Source organism: Schistocerca nitens, chromosome 4 (genome assembly GCF_023898315.1).
Source record: "Schistocerca nitens isolate TAMUIC-IGC-003100 chromosome 4, iqSchNite1.1, whole genome shotgun sequence".
NCBI classification, from domain to species: Eukaryota; Metazoa; Arthropoda; class Insecta; order Orthoptera; family Acrididae; genus Schistocerca; species Schistocerca nitens.
In genome coordinates this window covers 150,153,587-150,174,575 of record NC_064617.1, presented here as the reverse complement: position 1 = coordinate 150,174,575, position 20,989 = coordinate 150,153,587, and the positions used below count along the sequence as shown (strand labels likewise).

At 39.3% G+C, this 20,989-nt stretch overlaps 1 protein-coding gene across 1 annotated transcript in view; it reads right to left on the bottom strand.

Moving 5' to 3' along the window:
• The window catches only part of LOC126252024 (methanethiol oxidase-like), a 135,860-nt gene that overhangs the window by 35,641 nt on the left and 79,230 nt on the right, over window positions 1-20,989 (bottom strand). The window contains exon 5 of the mRNA XM_049952809.1: window positions 640-783. Coding sequence (XP_049808766.1) covers window positions 640-783 — 144 coding nt within the window. The remainder of the gene's footprint in view (window positions 1-639; window positions 784-20,989) is intronic.

The window sequence follows — 20,989 nt, the reverse complement described above, 5'->3', positions numbered from 1 at the left end:
AAATCAATAAATCACTCCAAAGCGCGAGTGACCTGCCCCTCTTTCTCAAATTAACTCCTCTTTCCTTCCTGAGAACATAACTAGCAACTAAATAGCTATGAACAGTTTTTTTCTACTTTTAATTGTATCAGCAGTACAGAAATTTCGCCTCCTGAAGTTAACTACTGGCAAGCCATTCTATCTTTCTGTAATTTTATGCTACTATACACACAATCAGTGTGGAACAAATATCTGCTGATTTCATTTTAGTTTTTTTACAAAGAAATTACACCGTGGAACATGACAGAAAAGAAAAACCACACTTTTCAAACTATGGGAGAGTGGTAATGCTACAAGCTCCAATTCTGCAGGAAGCTGAAAAGTTTATGTCACTGCCACAGCAATCACCAACAAGACCTCAATTAAACTCCTGTTAGCTGCTACTATGACCATAAACACATGATCATGTCCACATCAACACACTCCAGATAAAAAATAGGCATATGCTGCCGTATGTTCAGCACTGGTAAGATGTTTGCAATGATGCTGCCAAAGTCAACCCCGTCATTCATTTTTTAAAGTAGGTGTTATTATCAACATTTCTCCATTTATGACATTAATGCATTGGGATATGAAGACTACTTTTCTTTACCAGCTTACCTGGATTCATTCCATCTTCGGGTTTGAATCCATACTTGAATGCTTTTGGTGATGCCCATTCTGATGAGACTAGTACATCATGGAATGGCTGATACCAGTAATCATAACCAAAGGGTGTTTCATCCTCCTTATTAGCCCACAGTTCTGGAAATAAAGTAAAATTAGTTGAATTGACCATCAGCTCTTACTGATTGTTTTATTACAGATGCCTGTACATGAAAGGGCACTTGTTGTGCAACCAAATGAGTTATCTGTTTAACATAAATGTGTATTGGTATATGATAACATGGAGGCATGAATTGAGAATGGTTGGCAGGACAGAGGAAAGAGGGTGGATGTAGTGGGTTAGTGTAGACTGAGGCCAGGAGGATTATGGGAGTAAAGGATATGTTGCAAGGATAACTCCTATTACGTAGTTCAGATAAGGACCGAGATGGCACAGGTTGTGAAGCAGCTATTGAATCTGAGCATGCTTTATTCACCAGAGTGCTGCCAGTGGTTAGTCAACTCTGGTCTTGGCGACTGTTTGGCAGTAGCCAATATATTCTTGTGAAAAGATGGCTGGTGGTCATGCCCACATAAACTGCTATGTAGAAATTTCAGCAGAGCTGGTAAGTGACGAGTGTTTTCACAGATGGTCCTTCCTTTGATAGGAAAGGGAAAGCCTATGATGGGACTAGTCATATGTGCTCGATATAGGGGTGGGGGGGAGGGGGGCGGGGGGGAGGTGGGGGATGGATTGAACAGAGTACATCTTGCAGACAAATCTTCCATGTGATATGACACTTATGGCAAGGGGATGGGACTGGGAGTGGCATAGAGATTGGGCAGGATATTGTGTAGGATGAGTTGGCAGTCGAATACAACTTACATGCCCTGGCCCACAGCATGGTTCAGCTGCTGCAGTTTAAGATGATACTGGGTGATGAAGGGGGTGGGGTGGGGTGGGGTGAGGGTGCTTCTAGTCAATTGGTTCCTGGTGGTGGTGGGAGGTGTAGCGTTACTAATGTGGTTGTAGACTGAAGTATCTTGGTGACACATACTGATATGAAGTCTCATATCCCGAAAACAGTTTAATTGGTGGTCTCCCAGTTCAATGGCTCTGAGCACTATGGGACTTAACAGCTGAGGTCATCAGTCCCCTAGAACTTAGAACTATTTAAACCTAACTAACCTAAGGACATCACACACATCCATGCCCAAGGCAGGATTCGAACCTGCAACCATAGTGGTTGCGCGGTTCCAGACTGAAGAGTGTAGAACCACTCGGCCACAACGGCCGGCTCCCAGTTCAATAACAGATGCAACACCATGTACTTAAAGTTGGATCACTGGCTCATAGCACATTTATTTTGCTTGAATCCCATTTGAGTGATGGCCAGTTTGCCTCCACTTCTGTTTATCTCTCACAAATACCTGGCGAGCACATACACTTTATGATCATTATCACTGGAAACATATTCTATTAACAGTTTTGTAACAAACTTAACATTTTTGTACATAAACACTCACTTATATGCAAGTATGCTTTGTCACTATATTGTCATGAGGAATGATTTTCTTATACTATTCTCTGTCACATAATTATATTTCATGTGTGAAGCTGTTTTAATGTTTGAGGTGTATCATCTTTTCTTCTTCAACTCCAACACTCCGAATTTTCTTTTTCATTTCTTACTTATCATCAGAGGAGGAGGAGGAGGAGGAGATTAGTGTTTAACGTCCCGTCGACAACGAGGTCATTAGAGACGGAGCGCAAGCTCGGGTGAGGGAAGGATGGGGAAGGATATCGGCCGTGCCCTTTCAAAGGAACCATCCCGGCATTTACCTGAAGCGATTTAGGGAAATCACGGAAAACCTAAATCAGGATGGCCGGAGACGGGATTGAACCGTCGTCCTCCCGAATGCGAGTCCAGTGTGCTAACCACTGCGCCACCTCGCTCGGTTTATCATCAGAGTACAAAACTATTCTTTCCCCTGTCCACGTGCATATACCTCTATTGCTGAGATCATTCTAATTTACCGTGTCAACACTTGTCATTGTTGACTAAAGCCTATTTCATAGGAGAATCTGGGAAACAAGCTAGTATTTCTGCACTATTGAAGCTACCGAATTTTTTTATATTATTATTTAATTTTTTATATTTTATTTATATTTACTTTATTTTTTATTTTTTTAAATTTTTTTATTTATTTATTTTAAATTTATATTTATTTATTTTTTATTTTTTATATTATTATATATTATTTGCCTTTGCAAATGTCTGCTTGTGCCTGTGTATGTGTGGTTGGATATGGGTGTGTGTGCGCGAGTGTATACCTGTCCTTTTTCCCCCCTAAGGTAAGTTTTTCCGCTCCCGGGATTGGAATGACTCCTTACCCTCTCCCTTAAAACCCACATCTTTTCGTCTTTCCCTCTCCTTCCCTCTTTCCTGATGAAGCAACTGTTTGTTGCGAAAGCTTGAATTTTGTGTGTATGATTGTGTTTGTTTGTGCGTGTATCGACCTGCCAGCGCTTTCGTATGGTAAGTCACGTCATCTTTGTTTTTAATATAATAGAGAGAAACATTCCACGTGGGAAAAATATATCTAAAAACAAAGATGATGTGACTTACCGAATGAAAGCGCTGGCAGGTCGATAGACACACAAACAAACACAAACACACACACAAAATTCAAGCTTTCGCAACAAACTGTTGCCTCATCAGGAAAGAGGGAAGGAGAGTGAAAGACGAAAGGATGTGGGTTTTAGGGGAGAGGGTAAGGAGTCATTCCAATCCCGGGAGCGGAAAGACTTACCTTAGGGGGAAAAAAGGACGGGTACACACACACACACACACACACACACACACACACACACACACACACACACACACACACACACACACACACACACACACACACACACACACACACACACACACACACACACACACACAAGCAGACATCTCACAAGCAGACATATTTAAAGACAAAGAGTTTGGGCAGATGGTGGTGGTGGTGGTTAGTGTTTAACGTCCCGTCGACAACGAGGCCATTAGAGACGGAGCGCAAGCTCGGGTTAGGGAAGGATTGGGAAGGAAATCGGCCGTGCCCTTTCAAAGGAACCATCCCGGCATTTGCCTGAAACGATTTAGGGAAATCACGGAAAACCTAAATCAGGATGGCCGGAGACGGGATTGAACCGTCGTCCTCCCGAATGCGAGTCCAGTGTGCTAACCAGTTTGGGCAGAGATGTCAGTCGAGGCAGAAGTGAAGAGGCAAAGATGATGTTGAATGACAGGTGAGGTATGAGTGGCGGCAACTTGAAATTAGCGGAGATTGAGGCCTGGTGGGTAACGGGAAGAGAGGATATATTGAAGAGCAAGTTCCCATCTCCGGAGTTCGGATAGGTTGGTGTTGGTGGGAAGTATCCAGATAACCCGGACGGTGTAACAGCAGCACATCTTGGCACAGTGTTACACCGTCCGGGTTATCTGGATACTTCCCACCAACACCAACCTATCCGAACTCCGGAGATGGGAACTTGCTCTTCAATATATCCTCTCTTCCTGTTACCCACCAGGCCTCAATCTCCGCTAATTTCAAGTTGCCGCCACTCATACCTCACCTGTCATTCAACATCATCTTTGCCTCTTCACTTCTGCCTCGACTGACATCTCTGCCCAAACTCTTTGTCTTTAAATATGTCTGCTTGTGAGATGTCTGCTTGTGTCTGTATATGTGTGGATGGATATGTGTGTGCGTGCGCGAGTGTATACTGTAACGTTCCCTGGCATTTTCACAGTTTATTTGTACCATATACGCCGCTCTGGGCAAGTTGTATATACATCGTAATTATTCAACAAAAATATTACTGAATGTGGTATAAAATACGTTTGTCATTTTTATTATGTTTTATTGTAATATTTCTCTGTATTTAGGATAGGAATTTTTCTGTATTTATTTTGTGAATGTAAAATGTGTCAGTATTTGCTGTATCAGAGATATCGCATTTTGCCAGAAATCAATTTACAAAGAAATGTTAATAGTCGGGAAATGCTATATAAGGACTAAACATTATGTATTCTTTGGTCGTCTTTGATGAGACGTTGTCGAGGTAGGTCGCTGTGAAGAAGCTTTTAACGAATGTGTAGAAGTCTTTTGTCTCTGTCTGGACTTAGCCGCCATTAGACGATGTGTTACGAATTAATGTGAGTTGAATTGTTGTTTGAGCTAAATATATCAGTATTTATCAAAAGTGTGAATTATTTATGTAAATTAGCTTGCCCACGTCATCTATAAAATTTCTTTAAGAATTTTTCAGCATTTTTTAGCGGTGTTGCTGGGCTGTGCCGCGACCAACAATCGCAGATCTGAAGAGGCGGCACATTTAAAAAATTATCAAACCCGTAAATCGGGAACAGATGCATAAAAATCAATCGTGAATTAAGAAATTGTTCTTTCTTTTCAGTGATCCTGTGGCTGATAACATTTGAATTAATTATACGTTTGTGCATTCGTAGGCGGATAGTTAATGTTAGTTAACATTGAAATTTAAACAGTTTGGTTCTTTAAAATAACTCAAATGCGTAGTGAAGTAAGTTTGATCAGTGATAAATATCGGCTTGGCAATAATTAAAACATTTTCTGCTGATAGAGATAATCTTGTGTTCTATGGCTATTGCCGGGATAAAATTCAGTAAAAATATTTAACAAAAAACCCACTGCATCAGGAAAGTGTATGCCAAGGCCGAATGATCTAAAGGACTCAATTCTCAATTAAATATTATTATCCAGTTAATATGAGTGCACGTAATATTTTTTCTTTAAATGTACGTAATTCTTAAGAAAGTAAAATTTTTTATTACCACACGAAAATAAGAGAGTGGTTCTACAACAAAGTTCGCACGAAAGAAAATTAACTTAAAAGGCAAAAGATAAAATTTATTATTCATTCTTTAACGAAATTTAAAATCAATTCCAAATATTTCGACAGATTTCGTTAAATTTGGCGCCCAACGTGGGGCTCGAATATGCAGTGGCCACTAAATACCCGTGAGATAACTAGGGAATTAATATAGTCGAACTTTGTTGCAGAACATTTAATAATTTTTCTATGTATTGTATGTATTTCATAACCAATATTGTGTGGTAATACCTGTGTATGATTTTTTGCATGAGAACACTATGTACCCAGAGGCAAGCTGAAGAAGAGAGCTCATTATTTCGAAAAATTAATTACCTACCACAATATCAGGGGGCAGCTGCACCCAAGATAGATCACCAAAAGGTAAAGCTACAGTGTAGTTGTCCTGTGGGTAGTAAAGTAGCCTCAGTGCAGTGTTCTCGGATCATTAGTGGTGTGCTTGTTGTTAGTACTTTGTTTTAAAATAACAGGACATTTAAGTAGTTAGTCATTGTAGTATATAGTAAGTGTGTATTAGTTAATGTCCATTTCTTGTGTGATTATGTCAGTGAGACCTGAGTGTTAGGATATTTAGTTCAGATTTTATTTCCTTTGTTTACTATGGTTAGATTGCGTAGTCAGAAAGATATCAACATGGATAATGAGCAACAGTTAGTAAGTAGTGATACCGAGTTAGAAAGTGGGACACAAAGTAATGTTAGTGACGTAGTTCAGGAAGTACAATGTGAGAATCTGGGGGCAGAAGGGCAAGAAATGTTGCCACTGCCACCCAGTGATTCAGTTGATAGCGGAAATACTGTGCCATCCACAAGCACTGGACACGGACCAGAGAGTGGTGTGATGTCAGAAGTGCAATCATTAAGACTTATGTTCGAGCGCATGCTCAATTTTCAAGCTAAATTTGCAAGTGAACAAGCAGAGCGCGATAGAGAACGTGATGCTAAACAAGCAGAGCGTGATCGACGCCTGCATGAGAGGGACTTGCAGTTGATGCAAACTTTAGAAGTTATGCAAAGTGACATAGTTAGTTTGAAACAAAAATATGAAACCATACCCAAAACAGTACATGAATTAAGCGAAAGAGTAGACAGTATTCAAGTGGCTAACGCCAATATCGTAGAGGAAATCAGTGTTCTGACTAATAGGGTCGAACAACTAGAACTTGACACAACTCAAGTAATTGAGGACAAAGTGATCGAACAAGTGCACAAAGTAGAATGTAAATTCACAAAGGAAATAGATGAGAAAGTGCACGCCGCAATTGAGGCCAGGGAGGTGGACTCAACTGCGGATGTGCAAAATCTTAAAAAGATAGTGCAAAAAGACATTCCGCTGTGGCAGCGGAGTGTGGACCGGCGTCTTGCCGAAATGGAACTTAGCTTGCGGCAGGACGAGGCACAGGCGTATGTCACGCCAGCCAGGTCCAACAATGATAGGCATATAAATACTGCAGTAAAAAATTGCGACTGCGAGACAGAACAGGCAACCAATGTAAGCGGAACAAATAAATGTCATTCCAAAGTAGTGATTGAAGAAAGTCTGATTAGGAACCGACAGTTTCAGATCTTTACAACGGAGAAGAAATCTGTTCACCCTGTAGTGTTTATCAAGGGATTTAGAAACATTTTGCCTAGCGTTTGGAGTCATACCCAGAAAATACAGTTTGTTATGTCATACATACAAGGAGATGCTGCATTATGGGCAACCGAAGCAGCTGACAGTTGTGATACATATGAGCAATTCGAAAAGGCATTCTTGGCCAAATATTGGTCAACATGTATTCAAGAGAGTTTACGGAAGGAGGTATATAATCCAGAGCCGTATTCTCCACGACTAGGCAATTTGCGAAAATATTTTGAGAAGTACATTAACAAGACCCGTTACTGGGACGAACAGATTTCATCCCGGGATTTGATCAGACTTTTGAAATCACACTTGCCGATACATGTAAAGGAAAAGCTTATACACGTGCCTGAAAATGATATGGAACATTTCTTGTCTGTTCTGGACTCAATTGACCTGATTCAGGAGGACGTTAAGGCAGCCTCTGAACAGGCTAGAAATAACGGAAACGGTTATAGAAATGGTAGAAATAACACGCCTCCACCAAGTAATGGAAACGGCGGAGGTAATAATAGGAGACAAGAGTATGCACAAAACGGAAATAGAGGTAGAGACCGGAACGGCAATAGTCCGCCGGTGAATAATGACCGAAAGAGGAGGTTCGATGACCGGTATGAAACAGGCCCACCAAGCAATCATAGACGGAAAAATGCCAGGGGGCCGTACAACACTAATACTTATAATGATGCAAACCGAACTTGGCCACAGAACCAGAGGCCCAGTCCGGACCGGCAAAACAGTGATAGATATGACAATAACCGACCGCCACCACAAAATGCGCCAATTGCGCAACCGTGGCGGCCGACGCAACACAACGTGCACATAGTGGAGGTCAGTGACACAGAGCAGCCACGCCCATCCACTAGCAATAATTCAACAAACTAGATGCAGCCGAGATACGCTCTCCATCGTCGGCTGAGGTTTGGAGTGAGAGCAGCCCGACACAGAACAAAACACCGAACAAAATCTGTATCCTTAGATATAATGACGGGGTACAGATGGGAGACGAACTAATAACTGAACCATCCACGTGTATAAAGGAACACAAAGACAAAGTACAAGCGATAATAGAGATCAAAATTAACAATATTGATGTGCAAGCGGTCATAGATACAGGTGCTACTGTCAGTGTTATGAGTATGGACTTATTCAAGGTACTGGGGAAGGAAAGGCGTATGCTGACTTTTCCCGTGAATAATTGTAAAGTCACTGGAGCCATAAGTGCACAGCGACAAATAATTAAACTCCAAGTGCGGGTAGAGATGTATATAGGGGAAGAAGCCATAGCGAGCTCATTCCTGGTAGTAAAGGGTTTAAAGGTAGCCTGCATTTTGGGGGTAGATTTTTTGAGAGAAAGGGACGCAATAATCGACCTTTCTCGGGGAAAATTAAGTTTGATGAATGCTGGTAGGAGAATAGAATTGTCCATGCTCAGATCCGGAGAGGTACCTGTACCTGAATGTAATGCTATTAATATAAAATGTAGGAATCAGTCGATACTACATTTAGACAATCATTGTCTAGGAGAGAATCTCTATTATCCTGACGTACAAGGTGATCAATCAAAAGCGAATATGGACGCATTAGTGAACAAAGTGTCACAGTCCGAAAATTTGAATTCTATGCAACAGCAGGATTTGGTACAGTTATTATTTAATTATGCAGAGGTATTTTCAGAACGACCAGGAATTGTTAAGGGATATCAGTACAAGATCGAGGTAAAGCCTCACAAAACTTACTGTCGAGCCTCATACTCCATTCCTTGGTCCAAGAAGGAAATAGTAGCTAAAGAAATAAGAAAACTGATCGAGTGGGGAATAATAGAACCGTCTTTGTCCCCTTATAGTAGTCCTTTGGTGGCGGTAGCAAAAGCTGACGGACAGGTACGGTTAGTACTAGATGCAAGAGACATAAATGAAATTATTGTACCTGTCAGGACTCATCCGGAAAACCTTGATGAGCAAATTCAAAAATTCCATGGAGTGCAATATTTGACATCTATTGATATGAGAAGTTCTTTCTGGCAAATCCTGCTTACACCCGAGTCGAGGAAATATACTGCATTTATATTTGGGGGAAGGAGCTACCAATTTAGGGTTCTACCTTTCGGCCTAAATGTAAGTGCAGGAGTTTTCATAACAGCCCTCGACGCGGTTTTGGGTCCGGATTTGCTGCAAAGGGTAACAGTGTATGTAGACGATCTAGTGATTGCCACTGCCACCTGGGAGGAGCACGTAGAACTACTGAGTAAAGTCTTAGAAAGGTTTAAGCAAGCGGGGGTAACAGCAAATCTTGATAAATCCAAATTTGGACGTAATCAGATTAAATTTCTAGGTCACATAATAACACCACAAGGCATCAAACCTGACAGCAAAAAACTTGATGCAATTCGTGGGTTTCCTAGTCCGAGAACTAAGAAACAGCTCAAAGCATTTATAGGTCTAGCATCTTTTTTTAGACGGTTTGTCCCAAACCAATTAATGAATAACGAATCTTTATTGAGCCTGTTGCGTAAAAATGCGCACTGGGTGTGGACAGAAGAATGTCAGCGCGCATTTGACGCTATCAAAAATGCCTTGGTGAATGCAAACATACTGCGACACCCAGACATGACAAAAGATTTTTGTATAGCGACAGATTCGTGTTCATACGGTCTGGGCGCGTGTTTATTTCAGTGGGACAGGAGCAACGACCCCACAACAATCAATGTAATCGGATTTGCCAGCCGCACACTAAACAGCTGCGAGAGAGCATATTCCGCTACTGAATTAGAGGCTCTTGCAGTGGTTTGGGCGGTAAAGAAATTTAATTATTACATCTATGGTAAAGAAGTCAAAGTATTCAGTGACCACCAGGCTTTGAGCTATCTTATGACTTGCAAATTATACCATACCCGCTTGCTAAGATGGAGGTTAGCATTACAGGAATATAAAATTAAAATCATGTACCTAAAAGGGCAAGATAACGTTGTAGCAGACGCCTTGTCGAGGCTCCCATTAGGGCAATCCTCAATATCAAATATTTTGGAACAATCGGAGGAATATCGAATACTCTTAGTACAAGATAAGGTACATAGGAGGGACTTTTTACAGATGTGTAAGAATATGTCTATATTGCAGGAAACTGATCCGACTTGGCGAGATATCATTAACAAAATTAAAGAAGGAACCAATCTTAAAAGTGATCAGAATTTCAAAATAGTAGATAATATTCTGTATTATAAAACAGGTGTGTCAAATGACCATGGAGTCGTGTGTATACCACAACAGGCTATCCCAGCTGTAGTGTGGCACACGCATTTAGCATGGGGTCACGCTGGGATAGGCAAAACAATAAGGATTTTGTCCAAATTCTGTTATTTTAAGGGGATAAGCCAGCAGACTCGCACCATTATCAGGACTTGTCCTCTGTGCCAAAAAGCTAAGTTTCAAAATAAGTCCACAAGGTTTGAGCTGCACCCTATAGTGCCTCATCGACCACTTCAGTTAGTATCTATAGACATAGCAGGACCCTACCCACGAGCCAGGGGTGGATTGAAGTACATTTTAGCGGTGTATGACCTTTTCTCAAAATATTTAAAAATATACTGCCTTAAATCAGCCACTGCTCGTGGAATAGTTAAATGGTTAGGGAAAGAATATTTTACACAAGTTGGTAAGCCAGAAGCGATAATATCGGATAAAGCTTCCTATTTTACAGGCCATACCTGGAAAAACTATTTACATGAACAAAATATAAAGCATATACTAATTTCCCGCTTTCACCCACAAGCAAGTTTAGTAGAGAGAACATTTGTAGAGTTAAATAAATTTTTCAGGTTATACATTGCATATAAACACACAAGATGGCCAGATCTGATACCTAAGTTTGTAAAAATTCACAACGCAACCCCGCATGCTTCTACGGGGTATCCACCAAACGAGATATTAATGAATAATAATAGAGTTCTGAACGAGTGGCTGGCACCTTTGCCTAAGGTCCCAGTCATTCCTGAGCCTAAGGAAGAGAAGATAAGAAAAGCAGGGTGCAACCTTACCAGGTGCGCTCAGAAAAGGAAAGAAAAATATAACCGACATGTGACGAATAACCAAAAATTTAGTGTTGGGGACTTGGTACTCTTACGCAATCATCCTAAGTCCTCGGCATCCTTGAAACAGAATAGCAAGTGGCAATTGGTGTACAATGGACCTTTTAGAGTAGTAAGTGTGCCACATGAGTGTAGCTATCTCTTAGCAGATCCTCACTCAGGGAGAGTACGGGGACTGTATCCGCGTAAGGATGTAAAAGCATTCCTACAATAAAAGACTAATAGTCCTATGTGGACACCGTTCTTTTGTAATTAATGAACATTAATAGTGTATGTACTAGTGTAGAAGTGTTTAGTTATAAGAATATGATTGACTTTCTCATGTGTATGGATATTTATGTTATGTACTCTTTTAATTTGTGTTATCTAAAACATGCTCTAAATGTTTGCACAGATAATCTGATTAGTGCAATTATTTGTAGTGTTAAGCTGTGACAAAGTTCAGTCAAGAAGAACATTTTAGTAAGGATTAGTTAGTGTATTACATAATTTCCAATATGTGTGTCAAATTTGAAATATTTCTTGGCACAATCTTTTCTATTATGTGTATGTATGTATATATGTGTAGCTGTCAGATTGACAGACTCGAACCCAGAATAATATCAGTAATATGATGCCCTGAGAACTTTATTATCTCACCAATATTATCAGAGAAAATAATGCACCCAGTAGTGACCCGAGGGCACCACGGGAGGCAACCTTGTTGTAAATTAATGTAACGCAAAGTTACGCACAAAGAAGCTTCAATTGAAGCATGTGCATATTCAATCAGTTAAAAGGAGCTAGCCAGATACAGTCCAAGTAAATTTTTGCCTACAGAGACTACACTGTAGTTACGTAGGACGTTAATAGTAAAGTGTGACATGAGTACAAAGGAGTTATTGAACAATATGCCTGAATCCGGCTGGAATGCACAAATAAAATCTAATCGAACACGAATATAGATGACTATGGGCAAACTAATACGAATTTTGAGTAATTGTTACCATGTACGCAAATCTCACACCTTGGTAAAGAGTTACGAATGTGCTGTTACAAACAAAATTGAGCAGCGGAAATTGTAAATAGAAATAAAGGAACTTTAACAAAAGTGCAGTATTGTGCGGCAGAGACAGACAGTGACTGTTAAACCTGCAGCAATACGTCACGGAGTAGTTGTGTATAAGTAATAAAAAACTGTATCATCACCGTGTGTGCAAGTGGACAAGGAACTAGCACGACACGAACAGTGAACCGATAACGGACGGTGAATCAACTTAGTGTCAAACTTTAACTCTTTGTGTGTCAAGGGACGCTAGGAAAGCGCATTGACTACAGAAATACATTTTGATTTTGTCCTAAGGTGAAAACTTGCGTGTGACTAATGACAAGTCATGACATGGTGAAGAATATTGTGTGCCCATAAAAGTGTTACTGTGACAACGAAACATTGTGCAAACCAGACTAGTGAAGGCCTACTGAGTAATAACTACCACTAACTGTGTGCATTCTTTCCCACAGCAGGAAAAATGCCTATAAGGATAGTACACTGTTTGTGAACTTGTTGCATGTTTCCTGGAGCACCGCGAGAAGACGTCGCACGGGCGAGCTGATATCCAACGCGCATCCGGCTACATCAGCTATGCAGCGGCCACAGCAGCCCGTAGCAGACCAGACAGCCACGCCCCTCCGCGCCGTAGCTGTCAACGCCGGGGGCGGTGACCTACACGGAGTCAGCGCGCCGCGCCGAGCGCCGCCCAACAATCACTCCGCACCGCTCACCAAATACAACATTATTGACCTTTTGAAATGTTCACATAAACTGAATAACATGTTAATGACTTCATTTCGATAAACATTGAACATTTACTATGTACGTCCATGAGTGATATATCCTAGGACAAGTGACCTTGTAGTGCATCACAAGAATAATAGTATCACACACAAAAAACCTTCCATTGAACTGTATGTGACTGTGATATTGTGTAATTGTGTAACCCCGTTTGTGACAAACTGCTAATTTAATTCAAATGAATAACTGTTTAAAAGACAATATTGACTATAAACCAACTGGGATGGCTGGGCTCCGGCACAGTTTTGCCCAGGTTTCCTGTTTGCCTACGCCCAAATGGGGGAGCCATGAACTTATATAACCCTGGGACTAAATCAAAGAGCCATTCCGTAAAACATACAGAAGTATAAAGAACGTTACTGGCACCATTGTGTCAAAGTGTAAAAAACTCTTTGCCAAATGCTGCCAGGGGGCAATGTAACGTTCCCTGGCATTTTCACAGTTTATTTGTACCATATACGCCGCTCTGGGCAAGTTGTATATACATCGTAATTATTCAACAAAAATATTACTGAATGTGGTATAAAATACGTTTGTCATTTTCATTATGTTTTATTGTAATATTTCTCTGTATTTAGGATAGGAATTTTTCTGTATTTATTTTGTGAATGTAAAATGTGTCAGTATTTGCTGTATCAGAGATATCGCATTTTGCCAGAAATCAATTTACAAAGAAATGTTAATAGTCGGGAAATGCTATATAAGGACTAAACATTATGTATTCTTTGGTCGTCTTTGATGAGACGTTGTCGAGGTAGGTCGCTGTGAAGAAGCTTTTAACGAATGTGTAGAAGTCTTTTGTCTCTGTCTGGACTTAGCCGCCATTAGACGATGTGTTACGAATTAATGTGAGTTGAATTGTTGTTTGAGCTAAATATATCAGTATTTATCAAAAGTGTGAATTATTTATGTAAATTAGCTTGCCCACGTCATCTATAAAATTTCTTTAAGAATTTTTCAGCATTTTTTAGCGGTGTTGCTGGGCTGTGCCGCGACCAACAATCGCAGATCTGAAGAGGCGGCACATTTAAAAAATTATCAAACCCGTAAATCGGGAACAGATGCATAAAAATCAATCGTGAATTAAGAAATTGTTCTTTCTTTTCAGTGATCCTGTGGCTGATAACATTTGAATTAATTATACGTTTGTGCATTCGTAGGCGGATAGTTAATGTTAGTTAACATTGAAATTTAAACAGTTTGGTTCTTTAAAATAACTCAAATGCGTAGTGAAGTAAGTTTGATCAGTGATAAATATCGGCTTGGCAATAATTAAAACATTTTCTGCTGATAGAGATAATCTTGTGTTCTATGGCTATTGCCGGGATAAAATTCAGTAAAAATATTTAACAAAAAACCCACTGCATCAGGAAAGTGTATGCCAAGGCCGAATGATCTAAAGGACTCAATTCTCAATTAAATATTATTATCCAGTTAATATGAGTGCACGTAATATTTTTTCTTTAAATGTACGTAATTCTTAAGAAAGTAAAATTTTTTATTACCACACGAAAATAAGAGAGTGGTTCTACAACAAAGTTCGCACGAAAGAAAATTAACTTAAAAGGCAAAAGATAAAATTTATTATTCATTCTTTAACGAAATTTAAAATCAATTCCAAATATTTCGACAGATTTCGTTAAAATACCCGTCCTTTTTTCCCCCCTAAGGTAAGTCTTTCCACTCCCGGGATTGGAATGACTCCTTACCCTCTCCCCTAAAACCCACATCCTTTCGTCTATCCCTCTCCTTCCCTCTTTCCTGATGAGGCAACAGTTTGTTGCGAAAGCTTGAATTTTGTGTGTGTGTTTGTGTTTGTTTGTGTGTGTGTCTATCGACCTGCCAGCGCTTTCGTTCGGTAAGTCACATCATCTTTGTTTTTAGATACATCTTTGTTTTTAGATATATATAATGCTCAAACCTACTTACCAATGTATATAACCTATTCATATTATTGTCATGATGTATCTGTCACTTATGCACCAATTTACCAATGCATAATGCCCAAACATAATTGTTATGATGTTACAATCACTTATAAAACACAACTAGTATGATGTATTAGTCACTTATTCAAGTTATTGTATATTGTCATTCAAAGTAATATGTAACTGCACTCTTATATGTCATTCTGCTATTGTTAGCACTTACTGTGAAGGGAAAAGCAACAACTGTGTAGCGCCGATATTCCTGAAAAAATGCATTAATTAATGTTCCAATGATTGTAAAGGTGGGAAAGTGGCATTGGAAGTGTCTTGACAAATGAGAAATGGAAAGATTCGACATTGGTCACACATTTCATTCTATATATGTAGGGTGAATTATGTTAACTGCTGAGGAACTATACTCCAAGAATTTACTTGTACTATATTGTAAAAATATATTTGTTATTCAATACTATATGTAAATGGCAATATAAATTACAAAGAATAGTGCCATCGCACTTGAAAATTTTTTTCTAGTTTGATTTTACCGATATGTTATCAAAGAACAAGTTAAAATTGCAATTTGAGATTTAAGACAGGAAATGTTGAAGTATGAACAGTTGTAATTTTGCTGAATTGAACTACTCTATTCAAAACAATCAATTACACAATATATATGATGGTCATAAGGAGAAGAGTATGAGCCACATTTCAGGTTTTTGCAACGAAGAACTTCCGACGAGCAGAGATCTACAGTGTAGTTCAGTTCAGTGCTCTTCAGGAGACTGAACACTTTGTTCTATTATGGTCTAATACTAGTTGTACCCGCCAAAGATAGGTTGTGGCTAAATACAAACTAGTATGGATTTTGAGTATTGTAGAAACTGATACGCTCGTTCCATAATGCATCGCCAATATTGAGAGAGAGTTATACGCACCAGTGTCTCTAATGCACTCAGGAGAATCTGGAGGATCTAATGACAGACATAAATATACAGAAAGAAGGCCAATTCAGCTAACTTCCAATAGATAATTTTTCTTATTGAAATAGATTTACCTCATATTCATGTTGTAATACATGCTGCAGACAAATCCAGTGAATTAACTTGTTCTTTCTTTGTGCTATTAATTAATATTTTGTTTAATCTAGTTGAATCTGATACAAAATAATTCATGATAATTTTACATATTTGGTTGCACATATCTTTTGCAAATTGTTTGTTCATCCAATTGGTTGTAAAATGAGTACTGTTAGGTATACCTGTCAGAAAAGGTTTTGTTCAACTTTCAGTTTAACAAATCCTTTTGGGGGTTGTTGAAATGTAACAGTCTAATTGAAACCCATTTAAACATGTAAATTTTAACCATAAACAGCAATTTCTGACACAGATGTGTATGGAAATATGTACTTGTGGAAAAGTTACAAAGAAAAAAAAACTATGAAATTTTAATTACACTAACGTGTAGAAGCTCTGTAAATGAAGGGAACATTTTCCATGAAGGGAACCTCTAGTGAGTAATAAAAAATGTAAATGTATTAGTGTAACTTCTTATTCAAGAAGTTATTCTCTTTTATATCTATTTTCAATATTTCTATGTCAATTTTAATTGTTAATTAATCAAAAAATTATTCTAAACAATGCCGAGGATTGTTCAGGATTGTTAAGAAAGTATAAATAGTTATAGCCATGTTGGCCAAGGGAGTCAGTACTTTGTGTGATGTTGGACCGAAAGCATGTAGCTTGTTGAGTAAGATTCATTTCATTATTGTAAGTGTGTTAGAAATTATTTGAGGTTTGTAAAGAAGGTTGTATTTTTCAAATAAACAGTATTCTGAAACATAATACTTGATTAATATTCATTTGATATTCATTTGACTTATAGTCAACTTTTACAGTAATTGTTTAAGAATCCGGGACCATGGCTGCGGCAGATATGGTCAAGTACAAACCCCGATTTTAGTTTTAACTTCAAAATAAGAAATGTTATAAGCTGTCAAAATGCAAGTCCTGTTAATGATTAGTGGATTTTATATGGTCAAAGGTTTGAGCCATCAGCAAAGTGGAGATCAATATCCAGGAAGGTGGCATACTGGGTTGCAGAGGGCCACAGGAAGTGAATGGGAGAAAAGGTGGTGAGGCTGTAGAGAAATGAGGGTAGGGTGTCTTGCCCATGGGTCCACATCACGAAGATGATATCCATATACCTGAACCTGACACAGGATTTGTGGTTTTGGGAGGCCAGGAATGTTTCCTCTAGATGGCTCATAAAAAGGTTTGCATAGGAGAGTGGCATGCATGTACCTATACCATGGATTTGTTTATTTATTTTCCCTTCAAAAGAGAAGTAATTGTGTGTGAGGATGTAATTGGTTAGATGTCTAAGGGATAAGGCAGTGTGTTTGGAGTCAGAAGCCAGTTGTGAGAGGTCATGTTTGACAGCAGCAAGGCCAAGGACATGAGAGTGTTGAGGTACTGGGAGCTGGCATCCACAGTAATGAGTAGTGATCCAGGATGTAGAGGGTTTGGGATGATGGAGGGTCAGTGAAGTTGGTTAATATGCCTGAAATGCTCTTCTTCATCAACAAGAGCAGAGTTTATGCAGTACAAGATCAATAACTAACTATAATGGGGCATCCAGGATTGTTGAGTATGTGGATTTTGAGGTGCATGTAGAAGGTGGGTTTGCTGTGTGTCGTCGGGCTGAGGAGGGGGTTGGACTTGGGATAGTGGTTTTGGATGGGCCTAAGGATTTCAGTCAGAATTGGAGGTTATGTTGGACTTCTGAGATGTGATCACCATGGCAAAGCTTCTAGATGGAGGAACTGGACAGTTGGTGAAACATCTGTCAGGTAGTCACCATGTTTCATCACAGCTGTGGTGGAGACTGTCCGCAGGGAGGATTATTAAATCAAATCTGGATCTGTCTGGGGGTTGTGAATGGCTGTTCTTTCTTCTGTTGAGAGTTTTGTGTTCTTAGGAAGGGACCAGGGGAAGGATGGTGACACCACGTTTAAGATAAGTAATTCCTGGAAGGTAACCAGAGTGTGGTTAAGTGGGACAGAGGAGGGGATCACAGTTGGTTGATGGTATGAGCTAGGAGAGGCAATGTTTAATACTGGGATTAGGTTGGCTATGGTTGGAGGGATTGGTAGCAAAGAAGTGTTTCCACTGTAGGGATAAAAAGGTGAAGGATAGGTCATAAGTGCCACTTTTCCATTTTAAAAATTCTTTATCCATTATTGAGAAATACCCGAAAAACCTAGTTTCTGGGTACCGAAAATGAGCTGTGGATTCCAGGATGGCTGTGCACAGCAAATGCCCGAAATTTTTACAATGTACCCGATTTTGAACAACCTTGAAAATTTTCTTCATATCCTTATCCATTTCTGATACACAGAGGTTCAAAGTTACGCTAGTGGTACATATAATATGTGCACATAAAACCTGGTGTGAGGCAGAAATGTAGTTTATAATGTGATTTATCATGAAGAAATATGCTGTAAAGCATCTCTGTTATCATCAGAATGTTTCCAAAACCAATGTTGTTGCACTGAAACACATGCAAAATGTTTTTGCAGGTTAAATCCAGTCTGAGGTGTAAAATTAGTTTTGCATTATTTCAGTTTCATGTAAGTAAGCTATCAAAATTTTACTAGCTCATAAAGTTCTTTTCACATGAGTGAGATGCCCTGCTGTACAAGGGAAAAGAAAGGAACCAGTGGAAAAATGCTCCTATTGGACCACAAAAAAGGCTAATATTCTCTACTGGTCTTTTCCTTTCCTGCTCCACTTGCAGATAGAGTGGGGAAAAATTACTGTCTATATCGCTAGATATGAGCACTAATGTCTCATATCTTATCTTCATGGCCATATGTGAAATGTATACTGGCAGCAGTAGGATCATTCTACAGTCAGGTTCAAATGCTGTTCTCTAATTTTCTCAATAGTGTTCCTTGAAAAGAACACCACCTTCCCTCCAGGAATTCCCACTTCATTTTCCAAAGCAACTCCATAACACTTGCATGTTGTCTGAACCTACCGGTAATAAATCTAGCGACCCACCTCTGAATTGCTTTGACGCCTTCCATTAATCGAACCTGGTGTGGACCCCAAACACTTGGGAGTACGTAACAATAGGTCACACTACAATCCTCTATCCATTCTGCTTTACAGATGAACCACACCCCTGTACAAAAAAGTCAACCATTCACCTTCCCTACCACAATCCTCACATCCTTGTTCCATTTCATATCACTTTGCAATGTTATGCCCAGATATTTAAATTGTGTGTGCCAAGAAGAACATTACTGAAGCTGTCTCCGAAAATTACAGGTTTGTTTTTCCAACTTGTCTGCATTAACTTACATTTTTGACATTTAGTGCTGCTGCTATTCATCACAACAACTAGAAATTTTGTCTAAGTTATCTTTCATCCTACAGTCACTCAATGATGACATCTTCCCATACACCATAGCATTATTACCAAACAACTGCAGATTGCTGCCCACCTTATCCACCAAATCAGAAATTAATAGCAGTCCTACTACACTTCGCTGGGCCACTCTTGATGATGCCCTTGTCTCTGATGAACACTCACTGTTGAGGACAACATACTGGTTTTTATTACTTAAGAATTCTTCGAGCCCTCATATCTGCGAACCTATTTCATATGCTCATACCTCCATAAATAGTCTGCAGTGCCCTTCATTCATAGTTCACAGTATTTCATATGAGAAAAAAGGAAGCTGAGTCTCACATGAGTGATCCTTTCTAAAACCACACTGATTTGTGGACATAAGCTTTTTGGTCTCTAGGATACTGAATGCATTCAGGCTCAGAATATGTTGTAGAGTTCTGCAGCATACTGATATTAAGGATGCTGGTCTGTGATTTTGCATCTATTATTTTATCCTTTATATATAAAGGAGTCACCGGCACTATTTTCCAGTTGCTTGGGATTTTGAGCTGGGTGAGAAATTCACAATAAATGCAAGTTAAGTAAGAGGCCAATGCTGTAGATTACACTTTGTAAAATCGAACTGGGATTCCACCAAGACCTGGTGACTTATTTGTTTTCAACTCTTTCAGTTGTTTCTGTATGCCAGTGATGCTTAATAATATGTCATCCATTCAGGATTCTGTGTGATGTGACTGAGTGGAAGCCTTAGACTCACTCAGCAATTTTACTTAGGACCAGAATTTTCTTGGATTCTAGGCCAGATCTTTTGCTACAGTTCACACATTCTCTTTAGAACAGAAAGCAACAGCCTTTGCTTTCAGAGCATTTTCCAAATTTCATTGCTAAACCACAGTGGGTCTTAGTCAATCCTTAATCCACTTACTAGGCACATATTTGTTAAGAAAATGATTTACACTCTCTTTACACTTTGCATATAATTCCTCTATGCCCACTATACTGGAATTAAATGATTTCAATTCATTGTTTAAGTGAGATGCTAACAATTGCTTATTTGCTCTTTCTAGCAGAAAGACTCTGCTTATCATTCTTGACTGATTTATTAACTTTCATAACCATAATCGCTAGATGACATGATCACTAATCTCTATCTCTATCTCTATACTGATGCCATCAATAAGGTCCTATCTGCTTGTAGCTATGAGGTCCAAGATATTCCTATTGCCTGTAGGCTGCTGAACTACCTGCTCAAGACAGTTTTCAGAAAAGTGTGTTCAAAAGTACTTGCAAAACTGCCCGTCTGCAAACACCCCCCCCCCCCCTTGCAATGAATCCATAGATTTCCCAGCTTATATTCATTAGGTTAAAGCTTTCTCCAACTAGAACTGCACAATCTAGGTCTTTACACACTATTGACCATAGACTTTCTTTGAATGCCTCAATTTATGTAATTACATTATATTGTCAACAATTAACTCCTGTTTTAACTACACCTGTTATAAACGGCCAGGTAAATTCACTGTTACACTCAATAGATTTAATATTTTTGTCAACTG